This window comes from Esox lucius, chromosome 9 (genome assembly GCF_011004845.1).
Source record: "Esox lucius isolate fEsoLuc1 chromosome 9, fEsoLuc1.pri, whole genome shotgun sequence".
Classification (NCBI taxonomy): domain Eukaryota; kingdom Metazoa; phylum Chordata; class Actinopteri; order Esociformes; family Esocidae; genus Esox; species Esox lucius.
This window is the reverse complement of record NC_047577.1, coordinates 25,152,325-25,174,279: the sequence shown is the minus strand read 5'-3', so window position 1 is coordinate 25,174,279 and position 21,955 is coordinate 25,152,325. Positions and strand designations below refer to the sequence as shown.

General features: G+C 39.8%; 1 protein-coding gene across 2 annotated transcripts in view; it reads right to left on the bottom strand.

The window, feature by feature from the left end:
- The window catches only part of aars2 (alanyl-tRNA synthetase 2, mitochondrial (putative)), a 71,469-nt gene that overhangs the window by 13,018 nt on the left and 36,496 nt on the right, over positions 1-21,955 (bottom strand). The window contains exons 14-19 of one of the 2 annotated variants that reach the window (XM_029122327.2): positions 21,724-21,864; positions 21,272-21,409; positions 19,914-20,017; positions 19,627-19,735; positions 6,837-6,962; positions 95-205 (exon numbers count right to left, since the gene is read on the bottom strand). In XM_029122327.2, the coding sequence (XP_028978160.2) occupies positions 95-205; positions 6,837-6,962; positions 19,627-19,735; positions 19,914-20,017; positions 21,272-21,409; positions 21,724-21,864 (729 nt within the window). The remainder of the gene's footprint in view (positions 1-94; positions 206-6,836; positions 6,963-19,626; positions 19,736-19,913; positions 20,018-21,271; positions 21,410-21,723; positions 21,865-21,955) is intronic. The other variant, XM_029122328.2, reaches the window with a different exon arrangement.

Sequence of the window (21,955 nt, the reverse complement as noted above, 5' to 3'; positions counted from 1 at the left end):
ATACCATTTCACTTGTTACATTAAAATATCAGCTGTTTCCGTGGGAGAAATAATAGGTGTTTGAAAGGACAACGGGGTTGTGTGTTTTATTTACCTCTTTGGTCTCCAGTTTCCTTATGATTGTGTTGGTAGTCCTCTGTAGACTTTTTAGGTGAGTTTGAAGTTCTCTTCGCTGCCACTGTGGTATGGGAGTGCAATCCACTGCCTGGGACCAAACACAAACAGTATGTATGAATGTGTTTTGTTTCATTGTACATAAAAAAAAAAAACATGCTTAATATCCCATGTATAATTTATATTTATTTGTGTAATAAGCTTAAGTAAAAAAAAAAAAGGCTGTGAGTACTATAGAAAATTATTCTCCCATATATGGGTGGCATCAATGATGTACCCATATATTTAACAAAATATCCGTGAATGGATGAATCTAGGCAGACAGAGGTTTCCACATGTGATGTCCAAGCTCTGTTGAAGAAGCACAATCTGACCAGCCATTGTTAAGTCACTCGTACCTAGGCCTTCTAATTGTGCGTTCTAAAGAATACGTTCTAATCACACCGGTGTGATCATATGCTTCAGGAACCACTGTAGCCTGATCACACCAGAGTGATCTTACGCTTCAAAGGGTTCAAACATGTTTTTGATACGGTTGGGCCCAGATTCGGATTAATACTTGCCTTATTTCTGGGTGTGTTCCAGCTGCTTTTAAACATGCTTTTAAAGTATTCTTTAATTAAATCTATTATAATAATTATGGATATGGAAATATTGGTTGATATTTTTCCAAAAATCCAGCAATGAACATGTAACAAGGAACGTCATTGAAAAGAAAATAACATAACAGCCATTACCTCATCCATAGTTAACCAACAACTAATGAAATACCGAGCGCTCTCTGTTGCTGTGTGGAGAATGGAGATGTGTGGAGCAGCCCGTGTCAGTTACCGCTTTTATTCTTTTCCCCTCCCCCGACTGAACGTCACTCACTCACTCACTCATCCGGCATGTACTGCGGTCTCATGAGAAAACGCAGCTTTTTGATATAACGGTTTTATTGTTCCCGAATACAAATCTTTTTTTAAAGTATTTGTTTGAAATAAGTATTTGTAAAAAACACGTTATTTGTGCCTTTCCGAATACCGTATTCTCGTTCGTGTCCACCCCTACTAGAGAGAGTAGTTCTTAACCAATTGACAATCTTTTTAGAAAATCATGATATGCAGGAAAAGTTTCAGTCTGGTTTCAAGCCATGTCATAGTACTGAAACAGCACTCTTAAGAGTTTTTAATGATCTCCTTGAAACTGTTGACTCAGGAAGCCCCGCTATTCTGGTGCTTCTGGGCCTGTCTGCAGCCTTTGACACGGTGGATCATAGGATTCTCTTGAAACACCTTGAACAGTCCATTGGCATCAAAGGAACTGTCCTGAAATGGTTTTAGTCAAACCTGACTGATAGGAGTTTTTCGGTCCACCTAGCCAAATTTTCATCAACCATGGCACCTCTTACTTGTGGGGTCCCCCAAGGCTCCATTTTAGGCCCCGTCTTTTTTTCACTATATACAGTGGGGAGAACAAGTGTTTGATACACTGCCGATTTTGCAGGTTTTCCCACTTACAAAGCATGTAGAAGTCTGTAATCTTTATCATATGTACAATTCAACTGGGAGAGACAGAATCTAAAACATGCAAGATCTCACCTCGTGGGGCATCAATGATCATGAGGAAGGTGAGGGATCAGCCCAGAACTACACGGCAGGACCTGGTCAATGACCTGAAGAGAGCTGGGACCACAGTCTCAAATAAAACCATTAGTAACACACTACGCCTTCATGGATTAAAATCCTGCAGCGCACGCAAAGTCCCCCTGCTCAAGCCAGCGCATGTTTCAGGCCTGTCTGAAGTTTGCCAATGACCATCTGAATGATCCAGAGGAGGAATGGGAGAAGGTCATGTGGTCTGATGAGACAAAAATAAAGCTTTTTGGTCTTAACTCCACTCGCCGTGTTTGGAGGAAGAAGGATGAGTACAACCCCAAAAACACCATCCCAACTGTCAAGCATGGAGGTGGAAACATCATTATTTGGGGATGCTTTTCTGCTAAGGGGACAGGACAACTGCACCGTATTGAGGGGAGGATGGATGGGGCCATGTATCACAAGATCTTGGTCAACAACCTCCTTCCCTCAGTAAGAGCATTTAAGATGGGTCGTGGCTTGGTCTTCCAGCATGACAACGACACACAGCCAGGGCAATTAAGGAATGGCTCCGTAAGAAGCATCAGGTTTGAGGTTCAATTATATTTTGGATTGACTGAGAAAATTGTGTTAAACCTTGAGGAATACGATTTGCCTAATAATTGCGCAAGCAGTGTTTATGTAAGGTGCAAGATTTTGTCTAATTGAGGTTTGTGGGCAGGGGTAATAGATTTGTCCAAAAAGTGACTTTGTCCAGTGGGCAGTTATGCAAGGAACAAAATGTATTGTGCTTACATAAATTGCTCACAATGGATGGTGGGATTTTGGGAGATGAGATTGTTTACAAGTTCATGTCTTCATCCCACACATAAGAGATATTTATGGAAGGAAATGGCGCAACATGCGTCTTTGTAATCCAAAAGTTCATTTTTGTGACAGAATTCGGGAAACTGGTCTGATGTCACATGTCAACTTTTCAGGAGAGCATTTTGTCTTTTTTGCAGAAATGCCTTCTTGAAGATGTGAACTTACTAATGAAAAAAAGACAGTGTTGTAATAAAATCAAAAGGTGCTTGAACAAAGTATTAGTTTAAGGGTGTGCACACTTATGCAACCAGGTTATTGTAAGGTTTTTATTTTTCATTTTTCCCCCTCGAAGATTTCAGTTTTTTTTTCAATTGAGTTGTTCACATTATAGGTCACATTGAAAGTGGAACAGTTTCTGACATGATTTATCTTTGACCCATTCTTTTACATCAAAAAACCTGGCATTTTAGTAGGGGTGTGTAGACTTTATATCTACTGTAGGTAACAACAACGAACCTTTCCTGGTTTCTAGCTTGTTTGTTGGGTAACTAGCTTTTCTTCACAAAAATGAGCAAGTCAGCACTTTATTGATCAGGGGTGTGTGTGATTATGCCTAGCTATTATGTTTGCATTGTCTTAACAAAAGTCAACAAGTCAGTTTGATAAGCTACCTGATTGACCGGTCATTCATCCAGGTGTGTGTGATTATGCCTAGCTATCATGTTTGAATTCACAATAGTGACAACCCAGTCCATCAGAACTGTAAGACTGCTAAACGATTATGTGGCTGTCCACCTGCACTCAAACCTTCTGCACTGACATTGCTGCTACTATAATATGAATCCTGCTGCTAAGCCACTTTACCTTTTACTGTACTGTTCCTACCTGATGTATCCAGCACATATCAAACCAAATAAAATGTATATGTGTTTGAGACCAACCAGACCAGTTGAGCACAAGGCAAGAGTGCCCTCATTTGAATACTTAAATTGCTGGGTGGGATAAAGGCCTAAAAGACCTGCTCTCTGGCAAGTGTGAATCTTTCAAGGCTTCTTTCTCAGAACTGAGTAGAGCAGATTATCAATGTACCATTACAAAGCTCTGAGTCCGGACTTCCATAAAATGCCAAGCTAAAATGTCTCAAATTCTGTCAGATTTATTCATCAAGTTTATTTAATTTAGTTTGTGTAACAGTAAAAATTTTGACAGACTAATGTGTTTCACATTTTCAATAATATCTATGATCACTATGCATTTTTCTTTCACTTTTCCAAAAAATTTTTTTTATATCAATTAGTCAGCAAAATGAACTCTTCACAATCGTTGCGGGGTGAGCATAATAGGCTTTAGGGCTGTCGCAATTATTACTGAATTGCCTGAGCCAGATTTATACATAACAATCTTCTTTCAATATTTTGATTCCAAAACCATGTTTACAACCTGAATAAGGGATTTTAAGCCAATGTTAGAAACGTCTCAAAAAATACAGCACAAATTGTCTATTTCCATAAGATGTCTAGCCCTTGCATGCAGAAGCGTGTTTGATATGCTCTGCTGAAAGTTATAGGCTCAGATCATTTACTGAAACTCATCTTCTTCTCAATTTATGTTTAAACCAAGTTTAGAATTGTTTTGCAATGCACCGTAATGTAACCTTATTTCGCAACATTATTATCAGACACACAAGTTTCAGTCGCTTATTTGTGGCATCAATTCTGATTGACAAAAGTATAACAATCAAGCATGTGTAAAATATTTTGGCTAATATTGTAAGTTGAATTTTGTCATTTCCAACCATATTTCCTAATTAGACAATGGTCATTAAAATGTATGGATATAAATTTGTGGTCCCACTGCTTGTTAAACATTGAAACACGTTTTGCTTAGTCAAACAACCAAACACTCAGTTATGTCTTACTGTAAGAGCGAGTGGAGGCTCACTATTTTCTTGGCAATTTATCCTATAGGTCACACAATATTAGGCTATTTAATTTGCTTTTAATCAATGTATTTATTTATTTGGCATATTTTCCACTGGACATTTTGGCCATTGATATTTTCATTTGCAGGAAAACTACACATAACACCAACAGCATTTGCCAGCTAATGTAAATCCTGACTTGCACGCACACACGCACTAATCCACATCTCCAAAACTTTGCACCCTCTGGTGGCAAATAAGCAATTTTTATCCGCCACCTGTTGACAGCAAAGGAGAATTACAGCTTTAAAAAATAAAAAATAGAAATAGGGGCAAAATTGCTTTAAAATCACTTTTCCAGTGGTTATTTTTACACGAGAAAATACTGGGGGATAAAGCATGTATACCTAAGAGCATTCCTAAAAGGAGCTTCCTGTACATTTATTAATGCCGCAGAATTTTTTTTAGGTACCTCTGAATTGACCCGTTCCGGCACTTCTTGTGTTAATACCATATTAATGTACACTACCGTTCAAAAGTTTGGGGTCACTTAGAAATGTCTTTGATATAGGTAAAAAAATATATATAATCCATTGATATAACTAATTGATCAGAAATAAGGTCTAGACATTATTAATGTTGTAAATGAGTATTGTAGCTGTAAACAGCTGATTTTCAATGGACTATCTACATAGGCTTACAGAAATCCAATATCAACAATCATCAGTCCTCTGTTCCAATGACACGTTGTGTTTGCTAATACGTTTAGATTTTTTAAAAGGCTAATTGATCATCAGAAAACCCTTGTGCTGATTAAAAAAGCAACAAAAAAAAAACCTGGCCTCCTTTAGACAAGTTGAGTATCTGGAGCATCAGCAATTGTAGGTTCAACAACAGGCTCAAAATGGAATGGCCAGGAACAAAGAACTTTCTTCTGAAACTCATCCGCCAACAGTATTTTTGTTCAGAGAAATGAAGGCTTTTCCATGTGAGAAATTGCCAAGAAACTGAAGATCTCATATTACGCTGTGTACAACTCCCTTCACAAACAGCACAGACTTCACAGAACTGTCTCTAACCAGAATATAAAGAGGAGTGGGAGGCTCCAGTGCACAACTGTGCAAGAAGACAAATAAATTTGAGTGCCTAGTCTGAGAAACAGACACCTCACAGGTCCTCAACTGGCAGCTTCATTAAATAGTACCTGCTAAGCACCAGCCTCAATGTGAACAGTTAAGAGGCATGTCTGGGATGCTGGCCATCTAAGCAGAGTTGCAAGAAAGAAAAATACATATCTCACTGGCCAATAAAAAGAAAAGACACTGATGGGCAAAAGAACACAGACACTGAACAAATGAATATTTGAAAAAAGTGTTATGGACAGATTAATCTAAGTTTGAGGTGTCCAGATCACAAATAAATATATTCATGAGACAAATGAAAAGATGGAGGAGTGCTTGATGCCAAGCATGTCTAACATGGTGGAGGCAGTGTGTATGGTCTGGGGGTGCCTTGGTAAAGTAAAGTGTGAGATTTGTATAGGGTAAAAGGGATCTTAAAAAAGGAAGGCTATCACACCATTTTGCAACGTCAAGCCATAGCCTGTGGACAGCTCTTGATTGGAGCCAATTTCCTCCTACAAAAGGACAATGCACAACTCCAAATCCAATAAATATTTAGGGAAAAAGCAGTCAGCTGGTTTTCTGTCTATAATGGAGTGGCCAGCACAGTCATTGGATCTCAACCCTAGTCTTTTTATTGTCAAATACACAAAATAACTTTGTCCTCAACAGTGAAATTCTTACGACATGGCATTGAGCTGTTGTGCGTGCAGCTTGACCATATGGTACGTCAGAAGTGCCCATCAAGCCAGTCCAATTTGTTCCAGGTCCTTCAGGAAGGATGGGGCGAAATATTTTCACAACTAGAATGTCAAAGGTCTGCAAGGCTGAAGATACTGCAAATAAAGGATTATTTGACAAAAGCCATGTTTGAAGGACATTATTATTTCAATAATTTTTATTTTATTTCAAACCTTATATTTCCTATTCATTTAGCTATATTTCATATTCAAACTTATTTCATGTAATTTCCCTGTTCAAGGAAATGTCTAAGTTACCCCATGTGTACATATATAGGTAAACAGAACAGCAGTGATTCCCTCAAGGAAATGTTAATTTGCTACAGAAAACAGGGTTTAATAACAGATCAGGGATAAAATATTCACAACTTTTAATCTTGAGAAGGTTCAGAGAAATCTGGGAAATCCAAGATGGGTGAAAATGTAATATAAGCATTGTAGGTCATTGAATATTGCCTAAAATTTATTTTGGATTTTGAAGAATTCTCAGTCTTGCCAGGCTGATGAGTCATTCATCTAGATCTGTGTGAAGGAAGCAGACAAGTATACATACATCTGTCAGTACCCCCACTTCTTTGGCTAGCCGATAGGTGGATGCAAGACAGGGGCTGGTGACTGCTGCAAGACGGGCCATCAGAGACTCCACCTCCTGCGCCAGGGCCTGTCCCGCCTCTTGAGCCTGTGAGCCCAGAAAACAATTATTAGAAAATAAATGTATTGAAGTAAATGTTGCTAAGTTTGAGAGTTACTGTTTTAGGGTTAATAAACACTTATTAAGCAAATTAGCCAAAATACTATATTCATATAGGATAAACCTTTATGAATTTTAAGTTATGATAGTCAAAGTACATTTGGTCTCTCTTGCCATTGTTCATGAGTTATAGTTAATTATCGCTTATTATGAAAGTTATGCCAATTAATACAGTTATCAATCATCAATTACCATTTTGGAATTTCAATGCACAAGCCATTTACTGCAGTGGCCAGAGTCACCAAAATAAATGCTTCAAAACCTTTCCAAAATAAACTACACAACCTTCTAATGCCTATAACTAAATGAGTTATTCATTATATTAGTTAATTATAAAAGCATGTCAATGCAAAAACAATTAGCTATTTCCCCTACTACAATCTGGGTTTACATAATGCTTTGCCCTTTTCTAAATAGGCGCAGTCCAAGTCTCATGTTGCCACACCTCCACAATTCCAAAGGGCCATATTCTACAGTTTAATATGTATTCCATTGTGTTGCAATGTGGTCTGTGTAGACAAGCAAGAGATATGTCTATTTATTTTTCTCTATGGCTTAAGTTAATTTCTGTACTATGGGAACATTGATTAATACACAGACTTTGTCTGAGCATATGCATCTCCGGAAAAAATTAAGAGACCACTGTGACTTTTTCTTTCCTTTCCAAAAAGTAGAGAAGGAAGATTTTGAGTGAGGAACGGAAGCATTCAATTTGCTGTGGTCTTTTAATTTTAACCCTTCTGTTCCTCATTCAAAACCTTCCTTTTCAACTTTTTCGGAAAGGAATAAAAAAGGTGCAGTGGGCTATTTCAGTCAAAGTTGCTCTTCTATCAGCTTGAATCAGTCGGCCCATTCTCCTCTGACCTCTATCATCAACAAGGCATTTTCGCCAACAGGACTGCCGCATACTGGATGTTTTTCCCTTTTCACACCAGTCTTTGTAAACCCTGGAAATGGTTGTGCGTGAAAATCCCAGGAAATTAGCAGATTGGGAAATACTCAGACAGGCCCGCCTGGCACCAACAACCATGCCACGCTCAAAATTGCTTAAATCACCTTTCTTTCCCATTCTGACAATCAGTTTGAAGTTCAGGAGATTGTCTTGACCAGGACCACACCCCTAAATGCATTGAAGCAACTGCCATGTGATTGGTTGATAAGATAATTGCATTAATGAGAAATTTAACAGCTGTTCCTAATAATCCTTTAGGTGAGTGTACACTACCATTCAAAAGTTTAAGATCACTTAGAAATTCTTTGATTTTTGAAATAATATATTGGTCTATTAAAATGACATAAAATTGATATGAAACATCAAGTTGATCAGCCGTGATGCTATCCTTCTAGGCAGAGTTGCGAAAAAAAGCCATATCTCAGACTGGCCAATAAAAAGAAAAGATTAAAATGTAACACAGACACTGGACAGATGAAGAAATCTGCCTAGAAGTCCAGCATCCCAGAGTCACCTCTTCACTTTTGACGCTGAGACTGGTGTTTTGCAAGTACTATTTAATGCAGCTGCCAGTTGAGGACCTGTGAGGTGTCTGTTTCTCGAACTAGACAATCAAATGTATTTGTCCTCTTGCACAGTTGTGCACCAGAGCCTCCAACTCCTCTTTTTATTCTGGTTAGAGTAAATTTGCGCTGTTCTGTGAAGCTACACATTGTTGTAGGTGATTTTCAGCTTCTTGGCAAAAAAGTAAGAGACCACTGTACCTTTCTATTTCCTTTCCAAAAAAGTCGAAAAGGAAAAGAAGGGTTAAAATTAAGAGACCACTGCAAATTGAACGCTTCTGTTCCTCACTCAAAACTCTCCTTTTAAACTTTTTTGTAAAGGAACGAAAAAGGTGCAGTGGTCTCTTAATTTTTTCCAGAGGTGTATTTATATACAAGCGGAATGTATAGGCGTGCAATTAATGCCAACGCTTTACATATGTCTATTCTAAATGTGCAGTGGAAAATGTACAATAACATTTTAAATAACATTTTACAGAAAATATACAGGTATTAAGTATAATGTATGTACAAGTGAGATAAATAAGCAATTCTCAATGGCATTCTGAATTTGCTATCCAGGCAACTGAAGGAGTAGGGTAGCAGCAATGAGGTTCCAGAGGTAGACGTGTATGTAACAACTGAAAATGCAATTACAGGGGCAGTTCTAAATGTGCAATGTGCAATGAGTGCAAGTTTAAGTTAAAGTGCAAGTCGACATGAGTAAATAAAATACAGGAATAGCAGCAATGAAAAATCTTATAAGGCATTGACAGAGTCCAGAGCAGATGTACAGCAGATGTAAAGAAAGTGTAACTGAGCCTGCTCGTGCAAGAACGGAGAGACCAGTACCACCTGCCTGATGGGAGGAGGGCAAACAGTTTGTGACATGAGTGTGAAGGGTCCCTTTAATCAGAACAACAGTTTTCAGCGGTGCTAACATAATCTCAAAAGGGCTTTCTAATGATTAATCATAAACCAGGGGTGTAGCCGCAGCCCTGCACAAAACCTTTCCCAGAAATGTTTCAATATAAATTGTGTGATTTTATTGCTTTTCTAAAAGAATCGCATATGACTTTTATTTTCTATGGGTCATTTTTTTATAATGTAACAAAGAAATAGTCTGCAAAAATCAAGTTGGCTTCCTACTGTTGGTTACTTTTGAATGGTTTTCATAGGGGGGTTTACCTCAACAACCTGGCAACGTCACCTGGCTAAACTTTGTAGCGAGCTCTACCACGCTAGCTTATTCGAATTGACTCACCAGCTAATGTAATTTTGTAGTTCTAGCAATGGCAAATCAAATGTCGATTGCAAGGTTCTTCAGAAAAAGAGGACTGGAGGAGAAGGATTTGGATCAATCTACCAATAGCTTCCAGAATAATACTTTAACAGGTGGTGCCAGGATAGAAACAACGACAATCGCCATTACAACTGCCAATGCCATGTTGAGCCAGACATGCTTGCCTACCCCATCGTCACCTCTCCTTGATGCTGCCAACAGATTTGTCTGCCATTGATGAACCAGCCTGTCAACCAAAGCTAGCAAAGTTCCCTTTAAGTATGATAAATGGCAAATCACGCTGCTTCTCTTCAAGGTGGTATCCACTTCATGTGGATTGAGTATAGTAAAGAAAGTGCCCCTGTAGGCATTTTCCAGGGGTCGAATTCACATTTATACGAGATGGATATACCAACTGGAAACTCACAAGAAATCCTTGACGCAAACACAAGAATAGCAAATTATATGATATTGCCCTTGCAAAATGTTTATCCTACAAGGCGACCCATGGGCCTAGACATCTTAGGACTGCGTTGAACCAAAGGCATGGTGAGGCAAACACTGATTTGATAGAAAGAAACAGTGCACATGTTAAAGTGGTAATAGATATGTTTCTTCAATTTTCCAGCTCCTCTTATGCAACATTTGAGATGAATCGCTAGCCGGCTTTGGGTGACAGCCAATCACAAAAGTTGTGTCTGTTCCTCCTCTCCACGATAACCCTGTTAAAGGTTCCTAACCTTACAATCTTTCCAACAACCAACATGGAGGAAAAAGTCATCCTTGTGGTGTCCGGATTTCCAGAGCAGTATAATGATCAAAAGTAAAGAAAGCAATATGGGTAAAGGTGCCTGAGGCTTTCGATGTACCTGGTGGGTTAATGAAGATGATCAATGCATATTTATCTAATACGTTGTCATCAAATACACAAACACTACACTAGCTACTGTACTTCAACACTATAGCTACCAATAGAACAATTTGAATTAATCTAATCACCCCTCATCCTTGCATGTGCTCAAAAAAGTGGATTGACATCATGTGTTTGTGGGTGTGTTAGCATCATAACAGCAATGTTAAGTTGTTGTGACATGATCACATTGATCAGTATAAATAAATAAAATGTATAGCCGACAGTGTGGGTAACCCATGCTTGCTATATTAGCTGACATTACCACAATAAAGTGATCTATTTACTCCACGCAGCATTTTTTTTTTGTTTCCATCTCTTCATGCTAATAGTGTGCATTTAAAATGTTACAGCCGCCTACACAAAATCCTGTGATTGGTCAATCCCCAGTGATAGGGTACAGGTGATTTGCAATAAAGTTCAGAAAAGTTTAACTTTTTCTTCGCCTTCCACAGCTTCCACGCGTCACCCAACATGCCACTCACTCGCCACGCTTCCCTTTACTAAAATGAATTGAGCCATCACCCTCAGCGTGAGTAGTGTGTAGGGCAACGTAATTGGTGGGAGGTATTGCGTAATAGTGGAGAGAATTGTGGATTAACTGCCGAAAGACAGTTTCTTATTAAGCTTTTCACAGTCCTAACACACAAAAGTTGTGTCAGCAAGGAAGTCTGGACCTGAGAGAATGCAAGGTAGATCCAGTTGATTGTTGTTATGGCTTTCAACGGGTTTGTCTATAAACAGCAGGCAATTTTTAAAAACCTATCTGGATGGTGTGAAGTTGTGCGTCAGCCAAATGGGGCGGGACCTCACCCATTTGATAGAGCTGTCCACATTGGACTGTGTGTTTTATGCTTGGAACACTGTGATTGGACACTTAAGAAGAAACCATCAGATGACGGCTATCAATCATGTAGCACACAAACGAGTTTCAGTGCTCCCTTGTCTGTTATGGATACATAATTGGGTTGCTTTGAGAACTATTTAACCAGAGAATTGATGTCTTTAGCATGTGGCCTGTTTTCAGTTAGGCTACTTTCATTGTGGCAAGTGCGTGATCAGGTGGAGGACTGGTAAAGTGGGCCAGGCTGCCAGCACCCATCTATAGCTCAATAGTAGGCATAAGTCTTTACAAGGTATAAAAAATACAGATTTCACCGTAGCAATGTTTCTTAGTTGCCGATAGAATAAATAGACGCAAGGTGTTAAACATAGGGACCAGGTCCAGGCAGGCTGGACAAAACAGATACAACTCAAGTAATGTTTTCCGCTTCCCTGTTTTAATTGGATTTAACAATCATAACAAAACGTTACTCCCAACACCCATTCGAAAACTGAATAGGCCTGAATGTATCAGGCAGACTACGCATAGACATAAGCAATCTGACATGCCTAATCCAGAGCGGCCCTGATGAGATACTGAAATCGCTTTTTCCATTCTATTCTCCATGAGTTGGGCTACTGGTATGTTGTATTTGTTTCACCATTTATGCAGTGAACAAAAGCATGCAGGGTTGCCAAAATAAGTGCAGTGTGCAACTGAATGATCGTTAATATCTATTGCCTGGTTGTTTTCAGTGGTCAATGTCAATGTCTCAATATCTTTCTCTAATTGTGTAACCTCCTAGAAACTATACAGTGGGGAGAACAAGTATTTGATACACTAGCGATTTTGCAGGTTTTCCCACTTACAAAGCATGTCTGTAATTTTTATCATAGGTACTCTTAAAACTGTGAGTGATGGAATCTAAAACAAAAATCCAGAAAATCACATTGTTAGATTTTTAAGTAATTAATTTGCATTTTATGCATGACATAAGTATTTGATTCATCAGAAAAGCAGAACTTAATATTTGTTATTAATGAGATTGATAAATTGATACGCCGTACATGGACCCTTTGGCTGCTAGCATTTCTTTTCCTCCCCAAAAGTTTCGGAACGTACTTTTTTCTAAAGTACCTGTATGTGCCGAGGTTGGCTAGCGCTGAACGTTTATGTCCCGCCCCCTCATTTCGGAAGACCGGTACACAGAAATGCACTGCATTTTCGAAACTACATTGTAACGTTACAGTACAACAACCCTTTGCTTAATGGTCTCATTAAAAACCCTTTAAAATGGAATCTTGTAAAAACCTGACCAAGATAAGGGTACACTTTACACTACATCTGATGACTGAGCATTTCATATTTGCTTTTCCCCCAAACAGAATGGTACAACAACATTACGTTAACTGCACTAGCTATAGTAGCTAACTTACTAGTGTCAACTTGTTGTGCTAGCTATGTTAGCAAGCTAAAGGTAGCTAGTTTTGTAAAATATGGTTTCCAAATATGCAGATAACGTTTTGTATGAATTTACGCTGTTAACATGACCAAATGCTGGAATCAACAAATAATTACTGCAGTGAAGTTAGTTTTAGATTGGACATTCGACAGACAAATCTCAATAGCTTATTAACAAAGTATTCATGTAATCCAATATTGATCTCATTATGATTACAGAAGTGTATACGATGTTGCACAGCCCCTTATTTTCCCATATTTTAACCGAGCATAAAGTTAGCAAGCTACGGAGAACTGACCGAGAGCCGAAACCAAAAAGGAAGCGATCTCCGGCCAGTGCTGGTTGTGGGAACGTTCAATAATTTTTTTCACATTTAAAATAACCTGATAACCTATTTTTAACAGTTTAGTCATTGAGCAGATATTCTGATCAAGAGCAATTTACTGTTTACTGAGTATAAATAAAGGAAAATGGTACTGTTACCCCATGGGAAGGGAACCCTGGGCAAAACTATAGTGTTGGAAGAGTCACACTATTAGTTCAGCTACACAGGACTCATTTTGCTTGTGGAGCAAAGATGCATGCATGAGTTTAATGAGTTTTTACTCTTCGCATCATGTTCCTATAATGGTTTATTGAGAAAATTGAGAAACTTTATTCTAGATGAGCAACCTTTTGATACAGATGTAGTGATTGTGGATGTCACACCTCTGAACTAAAACATCTTCTAAGCACTCGTCAGCCATAGCCACTCCTGGTGTCTTTGCCATACATTTTGTAATTATGTATTTGTAATTATCCCACTGAAAAACTATCCCTTTTTAGTAGTTAACTAAGATTTATTTGAATGGGTAATGCAGCAAAAATTTCAATTACTGTATACACTGCTGAGCCAAAACATGAAGTAAGGGATGCTATCAGGCCTGGTTGGCTTGTGGGACTCATGAGGCAGCTGACGGGTACCGACAGGCCAAGCGGACTGGAGCCTGGGTGGTTGTGAAGGCAAAAACTCGGGCCTGGGAGGAGTTCGGTGAGGCCATGGAGAAGGACTATCGGCTGGCCTCGAAGAGATTCTGGCAAACCATCCGGCGCCTCAGGAGAGGGAAACAGTGCCATACCAACGCTGTTTACAGTAGAGGTGGGCAGCTGTTGACCTCAACTGGGGATGTCGTCTGGCGGTGGAAGGAGTACTTCGAGGATCTCCTCAATCCCGCCGTCACGTCTTCCATTGAGGAAGCAGAGGATGAGGGCTCAGAGGTGGACTCGTCCATCACCTGTGCTGAAGTCACAGAGGTGGTCAAGAAACTCCTCGGTGGCAAGGCACCGGGGGTGGATGAGATCCGCCCTGAGTCCCTCAAGTCTCTGGATATTCTGGAGAGGAGAATACGGCCGATAGTAGAACCTCGGATTCAGGAGGAACAGTTGGAGGGTTCATGGGAGTTTGCCCAACCAATCCACGTGTTTTGTGGATTTGGAGAAGGCATTCGACTGTGTCCCTCGTGACATCCTGTGGAGGGTGCTTCGGGAATATGGGGTCCTGGGTCCTTTGCTAAGGGCTGTCAGGTCCCTGTACGACCGAAGCAGGAGCTTAGTCCGCATTGCCGGCAGTAAGTCAGACTTGTTCCCTGTGCATGTTGGACTCCGGCAGGGCTGCCCTTTGTCGCCGGTTCTGTTCGGAATTTTTATGGACAGAATTTCTAGGCGCATCCAGGGGCCGGAGGGTGTCAGGTTTGGGGACCACATGATTTCGTCTCTGCTCTTTGTGGATGATGTTGTCGTGTTGGCCCCTTCAAGCCAGGACCTTCAGCATGCACTTGGACGGTTTGCAGCCGAGTGTGAAGCGGTTGGGATGAAAATCAGTACCTCCAAATCCGAGGCCATGGTCCTCAGTCGGAAAAGGGTGGCTTGCCCACTTCAGGTTGGTGGAGAGTACCTGCCTCAAGTGGAGGTGTTTAACTATCTAGGGGTCTTGTTCACGAGTGAGGGAAGGATGGAACGGGAGATTGACAGACGGATCGGTGCAGCTTCTGCAGTAATGCGGTCGATGTATCGGTCTGTCGTGGTGAAGAAAGAGCTGAGCCGCAAGGCGAAGCTCTCGATTTACCGGTCAATCTACGTTCCTACTCTCACCTATGTTCATGAGCTTTGGGTCATGACCGAAAGGACAAGATCCCGGATACAGGCGGCCGAAATGAGCTTTCTCCGCAGGGTGGCTGGGCGATCCCTTAGAGATAGGGTGAGAAGCTCGGTCACCCAGGAGGAGCTCAGAGTAGAGCCGCTGCTCCTCCACTTCGAGAGGGGTCAGCTGAGGTGGCTTGGGCATCTGTTTCGGATGCCTCCGGAATGCCTTCCTGGGAAGGTATTCCGGTCCCGTCCCACCGGGAGGAGACCCCGGGGAAGACCTAGGACACGCTGGAGGGACTATGTCTCCCGACTGGCCTGGGAACGCCTCGGTGTCCCCCCGGAAGAGCTGGAGGAAGTGTCTGGGGAGAGGGAAGTCTGGGCATCCCTGCTTAGACTGCTGCCCCTGCGACCCGGCCACGGATAAGCGGAAGATGATGGATGGATGGACTGCTGAGCCAAAACATGAATTTGGAGGCCAGGGCAATATCTTGAACACTTAATCATCCTCAATACATTCACATTCACAATACATTCACATTGGCGCATTATCCTGCTAAAAGAGGCCACTGCCATCAGGGAATACCATTGCCATGAAGCGGTGTACCTGGTCTAGAAAAATTTTAAACATTTTTGACTAGTGTAGCTTTGCTAAAGTACTCTGTGCATTCAACCAGGGAATAGACTGCCAACTTTAGCTACATAGTGCAGCTTTAACATGACAGTAAACTAACTTTCATTATATGGTAACAGTCCATACAAACTTTGGATATGATTATATTAATATATAGACAGAGGATATATATTTTTTATCATTCTGTTACACTTCATTGGCAGGGGAGGGGGAGTATCTTAGGATCAAAAGAAATATGAAATGAGCAAAGCCCATTTAAAACTCTAGTCCTACATAGCTTTTTTATATTTCCATCGGACAATTACACACATTAAACGATTCACCAGAATGACTCAGGCTCAAATAATCTGAGACATTAAATATTCCTGTCCAACAATGATTCCTGACCAATTTTACTAAGCATGAGCAATTATTACAAAAACAATTGACTGATGTTGACCTATGAATTTACCAAAGTGCCTCCACTAAGTATAAACATGGGGTGTGAATACATGCTTGTTTATACATTCGGAAAATTTTCAGTGTAGGGCAGCACTTCTCAAAGTCCGGACTCCGGACCGGATCCGGCCCCGGAGGGAATTCAATCCGGACCCGCCTCCATTTAGTATTTCAACCATAGACTGTAAAAAAATATGGACGTAGTGTCCGTGACGTCACCCGTAGGTTTGTGAAGAGCAGTTTTGAAGCCTAAAGTGGGCGGAGCCAACCGTTGCCATTTTGGCAGCGCGTCAACGCACGTCACTCCCGGATAAACAGAAACGGGCAAAGAGGCTGGATGAGCTCAGTGAGGAGCCTGGATGCTGAAACCTGAAACCTAGCTCGACATGAACGAGTTTGCTCAGGCTAAGCTAATGCTATATGCTACTGGCCTCCCACTAAGTGACTAACAACAGCTGACTTGAAGTAAAGCCAAAAGTTAAAGTTCATGTTTTTGCCCTTCGAAATACTATTAAGACATAGCTAAAAGTGAGACTGTGTATCGTGATGCTGTATTATTCTGCTAGTTAAAGTGTATTAACTTACAGTATTGCTGTGAGCTTGTGTTTCATGCACAAACATGTCATATCAGCCAACGCGGCATTGCACATCAAGTTCATAGAGAGCTTTATTCAGTCCATTTTAAAATGTTATTTTGGCTGCCTCTCAAATCGGTCAAACCATATTTATTACCTAAGAAGTTCAAGTAAATGCGCTAGAAATCCGTGCTCATTCAGGTGTGCATTAATTTATTGCATGGACGGAAAGCACTGACACCTCCAGGAATTTGCATCTGACGTACATAAGCATATCTAACGTTAGTCTGTTCAGTGAGAGCAACGGTATCGCAGAACGAGTGTAGCCTCTATATCTATAGACGTTTTACACGTTTTTAAATCTGGAATCTCCACACAAAAGCAACAAAATTGTCAGACATCCATGAGTGCATGTTCACAGAGGAAAACAACAGAAAAACAGCCCTGGTTGTTCTCTTGATACTCGACAACGACGGAATACAAAGGCGTGGGCGAAGGTATAATGCATGTATTAAATTGAATGAAATAATCCAGAAAAAAAAGCAAGAACATGGCCGATATGTCCAGTTCAGCAGCTGGAATTAGCTGAGGAAGAAACGTGACAGCTGGCTAACAGCTAACAGCAGACAAACAGGAGTGGACCACGCCCTTAACTGTGCAGAAATGTAAATATTAAATAAACGGATAAGTTATAAATAAATTCACCCCCCTCATAGTTGTCATGAAGGGCAAAATGTGTTGTATAAACCAAAAATACATACTGACAGCTGTATTTTGCACCATGCATGTTACTTTTGCGGTGTTTTGTTAAGAAAAATCCAGACACTTAAATGAATTGTTTTGCCACTTTTGCACTTGTTATCCATGTATTTTGAATGCAAAAGGCACCTTATTTTTTCATAAAATGAATGTTAATTTGTTATACATGTTTATAAATTATTTTTTTTGTAATTACCAACAGTTCCGGACCTTTGTCATTGATGAAAATTCAGATTTGGACCTTTGAATGTAGACTTTGAGAACCCCTAGTGTAGGGGAACATATAATTGAATGTCTTTTATCTTAAAATTCAATCCTGAATGGCTAGGATTGTGAATAATGACACTGCACTGACTTTCTTAGTCTCTGAAGCTGTTATGGCTGTGAGAAATCTAAAGGGAAGCATGGAATATGGGCCTAGAGTAGGTGACACTGAGGCTGTTTAGTTTGGAAACTTTAAGGTGGACTGCAAGTTTGCTACAGAATGATTCTGGCATGGGTGCAAAGTATTTACACGTGACATTTTCTGTCAGCTCCTAATTCTGGGTATTGTTTTTGAGAACAATGTTTTAGATCATTAGTGAATAATAATCTGCATGTGTTTTTAATGGTGTGAGAACCATTATTGAAGTTGACATTTGTTTGAATTATTTGTTTATCCTGTACCATGACTTGAATATGGCAAATAAACTTGTATAACCAATTAGAAGTGTTTTCTCAATATTTCTTTCATTGCAGGAAAATTCACTACTTTGATATTCATAACCAAACATATTTTTTAGGAGAATGACAATGTGAATCTTTTTCCAGTTTATCTCTATTCTTACAATATTTTGAAGCTTTGAACTGGTGACTCTGCTGCCAGACCTTTTACCATATATTTACAGGATTTTAAGTACACCATTTTACAGTAAATAAACATAAATACATTTTTGTCCTTTGTGGCTAACATCTTAATTTTAACGGTGATTTGCCCTCTATGAAGGAGTTTCATCCATATTTTAACAGAACAATTCACTGTTTTTGCTGTTCAATACCACTTAAATAGATTGGATTTTTGGACAGTATAACAACTAAAGTCTGTAACAATACAGTCCTAAATAAAATAAAATACAGTTGTCCCAGTGTTGTCCCAGTGTTGTCCTACAAAAAATGTCTGTTATTTTACAGTTGCAGTACATTCATTTAAGTAAATAAACATGGCAAATGTCTTTATTTTAGTGATTTGTTATCTGTTTGTGAGTTTCATCTGTGTTTTAACAGGACAGTTCACTTTTCTTTTTACGATCAATACCACTCTAATAGATTGGATTTCTGGACAGAATAACAAATAAAATCTGTAAAAACAGAGTCACGAATGACCATTTTTTGACAGTTTATCTCTAACAAGATTTTCCTGTAATTTTACAGCTTTTTACTGGTGACTCTGCTGCCAGACATTTTACCGTATTTGTACAGGATTTATTTTTACGGTGTAATGTACATTTGAGAAATGTCTGCTTTTCTATTACCTGGTATGTAACTCTGGTCTTTGTTTGTGACATGTCTGAATAATATCAGCGGATCATTGGTACTCTGACAATCTGTTAATCTGCCTAAACCAATATGGATATATGTCCTTTGTTCTTCAGGAATGTAGTTGATTGTCTTTTATGATTTCCCCCCTACCCCTACTTAGGTAAACTTTTATGACAGGAAGGAAAGTACAAAATACAAAAGTTGTCTTTAGAGAATGAATAAGCAGTGTCCTTAGTTCCTTGGGATAAGGTGGGGGGACAGCCCGCCCTTTGAGCAAAACCTATGTATTGTTGACATAAGACAGCAGGGCAGTGTCTTACTGACTGTTCATGTATTTTCACAGGTTTATTCTGTAAGCTTTTGACTCGTCTCTCCTTGCAGGTAAATTAAACTGCTAATTGTGACGATTATGAGAAGATTATTTTGTCTCCGTACTTACTTCCCTTTAGAGTTCTTATCGAAGAAAATGTCCTTAATAGAACCTCACAGCACCTTCAAAAGTGTTCACACAACCAATACATTTTGATTTTAAGACTACCTATTAGTGTTACGACTTCCAGTTTTAATAAAACCGACCTGTCTGGCGTCGTCTCCAGTGACCGCAATGATACGGCTAATCCCTTTCACCATCTGTCTCTCTGAAACGATGACCAAATCCCCAATCTCCCCTGTCCTTCGTAAATGCCTGAAAAATGAAAGACACTTGGTCAAGAAGCAATTTTTTGTAAAAATATTTGATCCCTTTTTGGAATTAATTGATACTAATGGAATTATCAAATCTAATACCTCAGTTTGCCACATCTTCACATTCAAAAAGGTCAGATGGTGCATATTTTAATAGCAAATGCATTTACTTCACTTACGTTCCACAGCAGAGTTCCACTGACGTTGGTCTAACAGTCTGAGAAACAAACAGGTCTGATATAGGCACTGCCACGGATACCACTCTAACTGGATCTGGGTATACCTAGGAAGAATTACATTGGATTAGAGGGGTTGAATTAAACCTTGAATTCAAACAAACCACTTATGCAGTATACTTATATCTTGCAGTTACAAATTGCAACAATTGGCTTAATATTTGCCTTGTATAGGCTACATGAATGAATGGCACTTCACAAATAGTTACAATCACCATTATTCTTTTTACATCGTGGCTGCGGATTAAACATTGGCGCCCCGTTCTCTTCACAGATGAGAGCAGAATCACACCGAACACGTGACAGACGTGAAAGAGTCTGGAGACGCCATGGTAAACATTGCAGGGTTGCACCTTCGTGTGCTAGCCAACGGTAACCTGACTGCTGTTGGGTACTGGGATGAAATCCTCAGACTCATCAACAGACCTTATGCTGGTGCAGTGGCCCACTGGATTCTTCCTGGTGCAGGACAATGCTGAGCCTTATGTGGCCTGAGTGTATAGGCAGTTTGTGGATGACGAAGGCATTCATGCCATTGACCTCACCCTCACGTTCCCCAGACCTGAATTCAACTGAGAACCTCTGAGACGTTATGTATCATTGCATCCAACGCCACGAAAAAGCGCCACAGACTATCCAGGAGCTCACTGATGCCCTGATCCAGGCCTGGGAGGAGATCCCCCAGGACACCATCCACTGTCTCATCAGGAGCATGCCCAGGTGTGGTTGGGAGTGCATACAGGCACATGGAGGAAATACACAGTACTGAGTCACATTATGAGTTTCCATGATGAAATTCACGCAAGCTGCAACAGCCTGTAATTTCAAATTGTTTACTTAGATTTTGGGTGAGAGTTTGAATCCAGCCTTAAATCGGTTGGTGATTATGGTTTACATTGACTGTTGTTACGCAATTTTGTTCTCAACAGAATATACAATGTACAGTAAAGAATTTGATCTTTAATATATTTAGTTAATCGAGACCCGACGTGTGATTTAAGTGTTGCCTTAATTAAATCACGATTAAATGTGATTAGGTTCTTCTTAATGTTATACAATGCTTTTTTTAGGTTCTGTTAGGTACATATTGAATGTGTCCGTCATTATCTGATCTTTCAGATGTGTACGGTTTGAAAAGGATAGTCAGGGGTCATTATAGAATAAAATTTTTATAAAACATGATCAGCACATGCACAGAGCGCCAGATTTTTTGGTAGGGTGGAGCACAGATCCTGAAAATGCTGGACCTGAAACCATCTACTTAAATAGAAACCATCTACTCAAATAGGCACACAGTTCACCTCTTCCACGGTCCTTAGTCCTGGGATGTCTTTAACCCGGGCCAGGGAAACCTCTTCTATGTACACTGCACTGTCCTCTGTAATTATGTTCCGGATGCTTTTCTCAATCTCCTGGAGTTGGGTAGTACTCAAAGATCCCTATAATGTGACAACCAGAAAGAAGCCAACAGTATTTATACAAATTATTTTGTATAAATACTGTTTATTTTTCATACAAAATAAACAGACAATTTTGTATGCAATCATAATTTTCCTGTTGTAGTGTACATTTTTATGTGCTTGATTCATTGATTTCAGTCGATTATAACAACAACAAAACAACAACTGTGGATAGATAATATGAAACACATATCATCATGCAATGTTGCACTGAGTATAAACCTAATTGAGAACTAATAGAGAACAACAACAAACAACCTAATTTAAGAAGGGCAAAACTGGTTTTACTGTACTTTGACACTGAAGTCAAAGCGTAGGCGGTCAGCAGCAACATGACTCCCTCGCTGCTCCACAGAAGGACCCAGATGCTGACGAAGAGCAAAGTTGAGGATGTGTGTGGCTGTGTGCTTCACCATGCAGGCTAGTCTTTGTGCCTGGACATAAATACTGCATTAATTGACAAATTAATTAATCAAATTAGCCAAAGCAATGATGATATGACTATGTTATTCAGTATATTTCATA